The sequence below is a fragment of the Ornithorhynchus anatinus genome, chromosome 11, assembly GCF_004115215.2.
Source record: "Ornithorhynchus anatinus isolate Pmale09 chromosome 11, mOrnAna1.pri.v4, whole genome shotgun sequence".
NCBI lineage: Eukaryota > Metazoa > Chordata > Mammalia > Monotremata > Ornithorhynchidae > Ornithorhynchus > Ornithorhynchus anatinus.
The window spans coordinates 16,143,406-16,152,923 of NC_041738.1; the positions used below are offsets into that span (position 1 = coordinate 16,143,406).

At 56.1% G+C, this 9,518-nt stretch overlaps 1 protein-coding gene across 1 annotated transcript in view; it reads left to right on the plus strand.

The window, feature by feature from the left end:
- The window catches only part of ARHGAP27 (Rho GTPase activating protein 27), a 33,654-nt gene extending 26,786 nt beyond the window's left edge, over nucleotides 1-6,868 (plus strand). The window contains exons 9-16 of the mRNA XM_029074702.1: nucleotides 496-588; nucleotides 870-975; nucleotides 1,485-1,613; nucleotides 1,830-1,928; nucleotides 2,186-2,263; nucleotides 4,420-4,554; nucleotides 4,895-5,000; nucleotides 5,455-6,868. Coding sequence (XP_028930535.1) covers nucleotides 496-588; nucleotides 870-975; nucleotides 1,485-1,613; nucleotides 1,830-1,928; nucleotides 2,186-2,263; nucleotides 4,420-4,554; nucleotides 4,895-5,000; nucleotides 5,455-5,632 — 924 coding nt within the window. The 3' untranslated portion in view covers nucleotides 5,633-6,868. The remainder of the gene's footprint in view (nucleotides 1-495; nucleotides 589-869; nucleotides 976-1,484; nucleotides 1,614-1,829; nucleotides 1,929-2,185; nucleotides 2,264-4,419; nucleotides 4,555-4,894; nucleotides 5,001-5,454) is intronic.
- The last annotated feature ends 2,650 nt before the right edge of the window (nucleotides 6,869-9,518 follow it).

Below are 9,518 nucleotides of genomic sequence, written 5' to 3' on the forward strand. Positions count from 1 at the left end.
GGCCACAGGCAAACAGCCGAGGTCTGGGGTTATGGAGTCTGGGGGCGGGGCAGGGGCCTGTGCAGATCTAGAGTCTGACAACCCTGCTTGGCTTTGCGGAACTGGATCCTGGAGACCTGAATTCTTCTAAAGCTGCTGGAGTTAAAGCTAGCACCCTCTCACCAGCACTGCCTCCGACACCCCCTCCCCTCCAGGTCGTCCCACACACCCTTCTCCTACACTCCCATACCCTCCACACACCCTATTCATCTCTCTCCCACACCCTCCTCTCACCTCCCCACTTCCACACCTCACTCTCCCCACTCATCCGGCTCCTACCCCCACCTCCCTATGCACTCCACACACTCCCCACTTCCCCCGCACACATTCCTTCCTCCTCCTCTTTGCTCCTTCCTCTTCCCCTTTTCTCCCCTCCCCGCTCCCTCCCTCCCAAACCTTCCTCCCTTTGGACCTACCTTTTCTGCCCCCCTGCCCATCTGCCTGTGGTCCTTGCAGCTGAAGAGCAGAGATGGCTCCGAGTACCTGATCCGGCACGACTCAGAGACCATCATTGACAACTGGCACATTGCAATCGCTGAAGGCATCCGGGTGAGGAGATAGCCACTGGTGGTGGCCCCCCCCCCCCCCACTGCCCCTGGAGTGGGTGTGCAAGGGGCTGTGTGACCATGTGGAATGTGTTGAGGGTCTGGGCTCCTCTGTGTGTGTTCTCAGGGTGGTAGGTGTGTGAATTTGGGCAGGGAAGGGTAGCATGGCTACCTCGGTGACCATGTGGGGTGTTATGAGGTGCGTGTTTGTGTTATGAGGCTCTCTCTCTTTCTTTCTTTCTTTCTCCCTCTCTGGCCGGCTGGCCCTGACTATCGTTCTTACAGTCTGCCGAATTGCCTCCCGAGAGCGAGAACACGTCCAGTTCTGGGGCTGGTGAGAGGCTGGATGGCGGAAGGGATAAGAGGGAGGAAGAGGACAGAAGGCACCTAGGTGTGTGATGCTCACAGGGTTCCTGGGCCCCTGAGGCTCCTGGATCTCCCAGGGCTCCCGGGGTTTGGGTTGGGAGCCCCCTCTCTGTCCTGGGGAAGGTTGGGTGGGGACATCTGTCCAGCCAACCTGGGACTCACAGTCTGCCAGAGGTGAAGGCACTGGACTCCTGACTGCTGAAACTTGGGGGTGTGCCTGGGACTGGGGGTTGTGTCCATGATGGCTGGGACCTTCCTGGTTCCCCTGGCCCTGTCAAGATCCGCTGCCCTCCCCATCTCCCTGCCGCTCCTCAGGTGGGACCAGGCACGGGACAGGGCCCTGGGGGGAGCTGAGGGCTGGAGGCCCCAGGTCCGGACTTGACCTTGCTGGATTGGGGGTGGGACTGACCATGCCAGTGCTTCAAGTATGATGCGTTGGAGCGTTGGAGTCTGGTGCCAGTCTGGGCCCCTGGGCTCCCCTCTCTACGAGCTCTCCTGATAGCCACTCCTCTCCATTGCTGGCCACGTCCCCAGGTCACTCCCAGGCCGCCGCCCCCCCTGGCCCCGAGAATCTTGATTCCCACAAAGTTGGCTACAAACTGCGCAAGTTTCTGCTGCGGAGGCCCACCCTGCAGGCCCTGCGGGACAAGGGCTACATCAAAGGTCAGGAAGGGTTCATGGCAGGGGCCGAGGGAGGGCAGAGAAGGAGCCGGGGCTGGGGAGATGGGGGCTGCAGTGGGGGGGCTGAGAAGAAGCACCTGGTGGGGGCTAGGGGTGGGGGGCTGGCCCCCAGTGGCAGCGACAGCCGGGCATAATGGTCGGCGGGGGGATGGGGTGGCGTGAGGGAGACGGAGGCCAGTGTGGACTTCCTGTCTGCAGACCAGGTGTTCGGCTGTTCCCTGCCTGTACTGTGCGAGCGAGAGAAGAGGTCGGTCCCAGCCTTCGTGCAACAGTGCATCCAGGCTGTGGAAGCTCGGGGTATGTGAGGATGGCCAACCCCGGTGGGAAACTGAGGCCCGAGTCCTGCTGGCTGCGGACTCAGCAGCCCCTCCATCTGGGCCTCGTCCCCCTCCGCCTTGTTGTCCCCCATTGCTCTTTCTCAATCCCTCGTTTCCCCTCCCCTCTGCTCCTACCCTTCTCTCTCCTCCTCTTCCCTCCTTCCCTCCCCTTCTGGCCCCCTCCCTTTACTCTCATCATATCTTCTCTCATGTGGGCTGGTTCCCCTCTTTCCTCAGGGCTGGACATCGATGGGCTGTACCGCATCAGCGGGAACCTGGCCACCATTCAGAAACTGCGCTACAGAGTGGATCATGGTAGGTGGGGGCTGTCCGGCCCGGCTGGACGGGGGTGGAGCAGGCCAGCCCCGGGACAATGGAGAGGGATGGACTGCGGCACAAGGGTCTGAGGTGGTGCTGGAGTTATAGTAATTGTCATAGTAGAAACAGTGGGGTGCTTGGCACTGTACTAGGCGCTTGGAAACACAAAAAAGTGATATGTTCTCTGCCCAGAAGGAGCTTACACTCCAACAGGGAAAACAGGTATAAACTATTTACAACTCTAGAAATTAAAATAAATCATGGAATGCAAATCAAACACATGAGTACTAAGTGCAGAGGGTAAGGCAGTATATCCTCAAGGGCTGGGAATGGTTGGTGGGTTGACATGGTTCGGGTGTTGGGGACTAAGCAGGGAAGGCTTCTGTGAGGAGGGATTTTACCGGAGCACCAAGGCCCTTCAGATTTGGGGAGGAGGAAGTTCCAGGTTGGGGACACAGCGTGAGCGAGGGGATGGAGGCAAGAGAGTCACGAGCAAGGTATGGACAAGAGAGGGAAGGAGGAATGAAGAAAGCCCACTGGGGAATAGTGAGGGAAGATGGTAGAAGTGTGAGGTGAGGACAGCTGTTGGAGAGGTTCGAAGCTGATTGGAAGGAGGTTTGTTTGCTCCGTTAGATAGATGGGAAGCTAATGTAGAGTACTGAGGAGCAGAGAGATGTAACCCTGATAGGAGGATTGCCTTCAGGAGACAATCTGTGCAGGTTCCTATGGTGCGGGTTGGATGTGGGGAGAGGCTAGAAGCAGGGAGACCAGTGAGGATATCTCCTGCCTGCTTTCAAAACGTACCCTCCTTTCCTGCCCCACCAACCCCATCCCTCTTCACCTTATAAAACCCCTGGTACCCATTCTCTTCCCTCTCTGACTGCCCTCTTCAACCACCTGTTCTCAGATGGCTCCTGCCCCTCTGTCTTCAAGCAGGTTCACATTTCTCCCCTACCCCCACCAAAACCTTCTGTGAATCCCACTGCCCCATCCACCTATGGCTCCTTCTCCCTCCCCTCACTCCTGTCCAAACTTGGTGAATTTGTTTTTGATACCTTCCGTGTCCTCTTCCTCTCCTCCAACTCCCTTCTTGACCCCCAATGATCCAGCTGCTGCCCTCTTCACTCCATTGAGACCATTCTCTCCAAGGTCATCAATGGCCTCTTCTTGTCAAACCTAATGGCCTCTACACCATCCTAATCCTTCTGGACCTCTCGGTTGCCTTCGCTGCTGTGGATTATCCCCCTTCTGGAAATGCTAGCTAACCTTGGTTTTATTGGTCCGGTTTCTCCTTTACCTCCCTGGCCACTCCTTCTTCGTCTCTCTCTGGCTCTCACCCCCAATCACGGGTGTCCCTCATGGCTCTCTTCTGTGTTCTCTTTTCTTCTCACTTTACACTCACTCCCTTGGGTCACTCATTCACTCCCAATGATACCCCTTCTATGCAGATGACTCCCCAATCTACCTCACTCGATGTAACCTCTCACCACCTCTCCTTTCCTCCAGAATATCTCTCCGTGGATGCCATGAAAGAACTTTAAGCTCAGTGTGTCCATAACTAAATCCCTCAACTTCCTTCCCAGATTTTACCTTCCCTGCATCACAGTCAATGACCCCACCATTCTCTCTGCCTCTGAAGTCCACGACCTTGGCATTATCCTTGACTCCTGCCTTTCTTTCAACCCCCACCTTCCGTCCATTGTGAAATCTTGTCCTGTTTTTCCTCCACAACATTTCCAGGATCCTCCCCTTCTCCATCCAAAGGCCACCACACTGGCTCAGACACTTATCATATTCTGACTCGACTACTGCATCAGCCGCCTACCTGATCTCCTTGTCTCCAGCCTTTCCCCTCTCTAGTCCACACTTCATTCTTCTGCCTGGATTGTTGTTTGATAGTGTTATTATTATTATCATTATTGTTTTTTGAAAGTGTTATTATCATTATTATTATTGTTACTACTAATAATGATAATAGTAATAAATGGTATTTGTTAAACAACTTACTATGTGCTTAACTACTCCCCCACCCCCGTTCCCCAGTCTCTGCTCCCCAGCCCCTATTCATCGCTCTCTGCTCCCCGTTTCCTCGTCTGCACTAACCTGCCCCCGTTCACTGTTCTGTGCACCCACTCTCTGGTCTCTGCCCACAGAGGAGCATCTTGACCTGCAGGACGGGCGCTGGGAAGATGTCCACATCCTAACTGGGGCCCTGAAACTCTTCTTCCGGGAGCTACCTGAGCCTCTCTTCCCGTTCAGCCACTTTCAGCAGTTCATCGCGGCCGTCAGTAAGGAGGCGGGCCGGGGCAGTGGGGCCTGGGAGCCAGGGCAGCAGGACTATGGGCGCAGGTCAGACCCAGAGTCCCACCCAGCATCTTTTCCTTCCACCCCGCCGCTCAGGAGCGTGCCTACCTAGGGGTCCTGTTGGTAAGGTAGACCCTAGTGGGGTGAGGCAGGGGGGATCTCCAGGTCCCAGGGTTGTCCCCTCACCCACATTAAGTCCCCAGGGTCATCCCCCCGATATACACCCCAGCTTCTGGATTGCCTCTCCGAGGCCGGGCCCTGATTCCTTGGTGCCCAGCCCGGCAGTGACCGCTGGCAGTGACAGCCGCTGCTGTTCCTTTGCAGAGCTGCAGGATCCTGCCCAGCGGAGCCGCTGCACCCGTGACCTTGTGCGCACTCTCCCTTCAGTCAACCAGAACACCATGCGTGTCCTCTTTCAGCACCTGTGCCGGTGAGACGTTTCCCCCGCTCCCCCTCACCCCTCCAATTCCACCCTAGCCCCTGCCCCTGCTGCGCCCAGAAACCCACGTGCTGGGGTTTGGGAGGGAATGCGGTGTAGGCAGGCTGGCCTTTCCTTGCCTCTGTGACTCTCTGGACTGGATCCCACCCAGGGCTTCCAGGGGCTGGCAGACTGCTGCCCTCCTCTCTTTCCTTCTGTCCCTCACCCCTTCTCCCTAGCCTGATTTGGCTGCTTCCCTCTTCTCCTCCTTTCCTTTCTCCCTCTCCTCTCCATCCCCTCACCCCTATCCCCAGCTGTGCCTAGCTGCTGAACATATTCCCTGCCCTGCGTCCGCTGACCCCTCCCCCCACGGCCACTATCCTCCCCCCCCCACCCCCCCACCCCCGGCCGTCGATACCACCCTGGGGCCACACTGATCCTTCTCCCTCCCCGGCCGCCGCCCCAGGGTTGTCGAGCACCAGGAGGAGAACCGCATGTCCGTGCAGAGCGTGGCCATCGTGTTCGGGCCGACGCTGCTGAAGCCTGAGCGGGATGAAGGCAACATGACTGTGAACATGGTGTTCCAGAACCAGCTGGTGGAGCTGATGCTGCAGCAGTGCCACTACATCTTCCCCGAGGCCTGAGCCTCCGGGCCTGTCCGTCGGCCCCAACCCAGAGTGCGGGCCGGGAGCCGGGGGTTGGGGGCCGGGGACTTCAGCCTGGGACCCGGGGTGGTACCCAGGACACCACTGGAGGGGAGGACTGGTCAATAAATGGAGACACTGGAGCTGTGTGGCCCTGCGAAGAGCCTGCCACTGCCCCTGGGCCCACCCTGGCCCCACTGCTGCCCCCTCCCCACCCCGCCCTCCTGTACTCAGCCCCTGCAAGATTTCGGGGCCCTGGCTTCCCCTGGCTCAGCCCTGCCAGATTCTCCAGCATGGGGCCAGGACCAGCTCCCACCCACCACAGCCAGAGCCGTCAGCCCAGCCCACTGGGCCTCTGACTCCCTGGGTTCCTCAGCTGCTCTCCCTCCAGCTGAAGTGTCCCTCACCGCTCGCTCCTGCTCCGGATCCCGAGGGTGCGGGGGGTCATTTGATCTCCCAACCCCTGCGGGTCTGAGGAAGGAGTGATCTCAGAGACTACCGGGAACTTTTCTTCTCCCGGAAGTGCAGTATTTCTCCAGGGTGCAGGGACTCCTCTTTCGACCAGAAAAGAGACCCAGCATGTCTCTAGGAGCCACAGTGGGACTGGAGATGGGGGGCTGGGACTCAATCCGTCCCTATCCGGCAGTTGGTCTGACCCGCTCGCTCACCAGAAGAGACAGGTCACAGAGCAGCTCCCAACCCCAGCCCGGCTCTCTGCTGGACTGAGCCACGCCCAGCCAATGTCCAGGCCCCAGCCTGCCCTGGCCTCAGCCCACGCTGCTGCGCTCTGCCCACATATCGGCCTTCCCCCTGCCCCCGTGTGCCGTCCCGCCCCCCTCCCCTCGTTCTCCCACCCTCCTCATCCCCCTCTCCTCACCCTCATTGCCACCCGCAGAACAGGGCTCGCAGCCCTAAATCCATCCTGAGTGCCTGCTGTGTACTGAGGTGACGGAGCCCCAGGCCCTGGCTTTAAAGGAGCAGTAAGAGAAGCTGTGAAATGCCTCCTGTAGGAAAAACGCTGTACTGAGTATCGGAAGATTACTAGACATGGTTCCTGGCCCCTGAGGGGCTCATGGTCAAAGAAGCAGAATGGGCCTATTTTTGGAGGCTTCTGTCCAGTCAGTGTGCAGCAGTAATAATAATCATATTTATTGAGCATCCACCTCGTGCAATGCACTGTAATAAACGCTTAGGGCAGTCCAACAGGAGCATATCATGCTCCCTGCCCACAATCAATCAATGGTTATTATTGAGTGCTTCACGTGGTCTGGGGTACTAGGCGCCTGGGAGGGAACAGTACAGTTCAGTTGATGATACATTCCCTGCCCACAAGGAACTCACAGTTTAGAGGGGCAGACAGACATTTAAAATAAGTTACTGATTTGGGAAGTACAAGCAGCTAACACTCTAACTGAAGAGACAGTTATAAAGATATTTATAAATAATCAGTAATGGTATTAAGCACCTGCACTGTGCTAAGTACTGGGATGTTCATCTCAATCATATTTACTTAGTGCTTACATATCAGAAGTGGGACCCTTGTGCCTACGCCCCTCACCTTCAGACTTGATTCTCCAAAGCCATCTGCAACCCTTCTAATAACAATAACTGTGGTATTCATTGAGCGCTTACTATGGGCCAAGCACTGTGCTAAGCCCTAGGGTAGATATAAGATCATCAAATAGGACCCGGTCCCTGTCCCACATGGGGCTGACAAGTTAGGGAGAGGGAGAACAAGTATTGAATCCTCATTTTACAGATGAAGAAATTGAGGCACAGAGCAGTCAAATGATTTGTCCTTATACCCTGGGCTGGTCTAGCTCTCCCAGCCACCCTCTCCTCACTCTCTGGTGAGGAGAAGGGGAAAAGCTGGCTGGCTCTGGAAGTGTGTCCTGTTCCCACACTCTGCCACTGAGAAGTGATCTTCACTAGTGATTACGTATGTCCGTAAAGTAATAATAATAATGATGATACTTGTTAAGTGCTTACTCTGTGCCAAGTACTGTTCTAAGCACTGGGATGGATACAAGGTAATCTGGTTGTCCCGTGTAGGACTCACGGTCTTCATCCCCATTTTACAGATGAGGTAACTGAGGCACAGAGAAGGCACAGAGGTCACACTGCAGGCAAGTGGAAGAATCAGGATTAGAACCCATGACCTCTGACTCCCAAGCCCGTGCTCTTTCTACTAAGCCATGCTGCTTCACTAGGCCAGTGAAGCTGAAAGGATGGATGTGTGAGAAGTCAACCGGCTGTTGTGTTCAGCAAAGAAATCGCTCAGGGTCTCCCCAGCCATGAGGGTAGCTATCTGAGGGGGGTGAAGCTGGGGAAGAAGGGAGGCAAGAAAAAAAGTCTCAGGGGGTGATGGGGTCAGGGCAGAGCCCAAGCTCCCTTTTAGACCTCAGTTTAGCAGGGTTTCTCCTGGATCCCCTTCCCCTCCCAGACCCACTAAACAACGGGCTGGAGCTGCCTGGCTGGGGTGGGCCCAAAAAGCTGGGCCACGCACAGCATCTGTCTATCTTGGAGAGGGCCGGCTTTGCGATGGCATCACCGGGATGCACCACATTTGACGTCATTGCGACGTATGGTCATCTGTGTCACAGGCCACATGAGGGGTCTGGCAGGACGAATCACTCCCAGGCCCCAGCTTCGGTTAATTCGGCCCTCCTCGGGACTCCACTATGTTGTGGAGACTTCATGGGATGCACTGAGGTAACGTCATCACAGGAGCAGGGAGGACTCTGACATGCTGAGGGGAGAGGGAGGAGGCTCAGGCCTGGGGAAGCCTTGACTGAGGTGGGCAGGAGAGACCTCTGCTAGACTGTAAGATCCTGGAGGACAGGGATCGGGACTACCAGCTCTAATGATGATAAGAGTATCTGTTAAGCGCTAACTATGTGCAAGCAATGTTCTAAGCGCTGCGGTAGATATAGGGTAATCAGGTTGTCCCATGTAGGGCTCACAGTTTTCATCCCCACTTTCCAGATGAGGTAACTGAGGCACAAAGAAGTTAAGCGGCTTGCCCAAGGTCACACAGGAGACAAGTGGCGGAGTCGGATTTAGAACCCACATCCTCTGACTCCCAAGCCCGGGCTCTTTCCACTGAATCATGCTGCTACTCTCTCAAGTGCTTAATACAGTGCTCCTGCTCAAAAAATACCACTGATGGATGGGTGGATTGACTGGGAGGTGGGACAGCAGCAGGAACTATTGGCATCATGGGGAAGGGAGGCTGACTCCTTGCCCTGCCCTGCCCTGCCTGGGCTGGTTGGGAGACAAGCTCAGGCACTGGGTTCCAAGCAGACATGAACAACCCCTCCCTGATGGACCTGTGCTAATGGGGTTGATGAGCTCCTGCTAGACGACAGCTTAACCGGGCAGTCAGCAGTCCAGTGACAAGGCGATGATGAACCTCGGACTGGGTAACTGTTGATCAGAGTGGCCTAGTGGAAAGGTCATGGGCTGGGAGTCAGAGGACCTGGATTCCAATTCTAGCTCTGCCACTTGTCTGCTATGTGACCTTGGACAAGTCACTTAACTTCCCTGTGACTCAGTTACCTCATCTGTAAAATGGGGATTAAGACTGTAAGCCCCACGTGGGACATGGACTGTATCCAATCTGATTATCTTTTATTTATCCCTGAGCTTAGCACAGTGCCTGACGCATATTGAGTGCTTAACAAATACCATAAAGAAACCCAAAAAACCCAGCTCAGCCAGCAGTTCCGCAGCAGCCCAAAGGGGCCCACAGCATGCAGGGATCGCGTGTTATACCCGGGGATACTGCTTGCGTAGCCAAAGCACAGCCTTGTTCTTTTCGTGGAGGGCTAGGAGGGGGAGGGAGGGAAGAGGGAGGTGGAATAAGAGGGAAAGAGGGAGGGGAGAG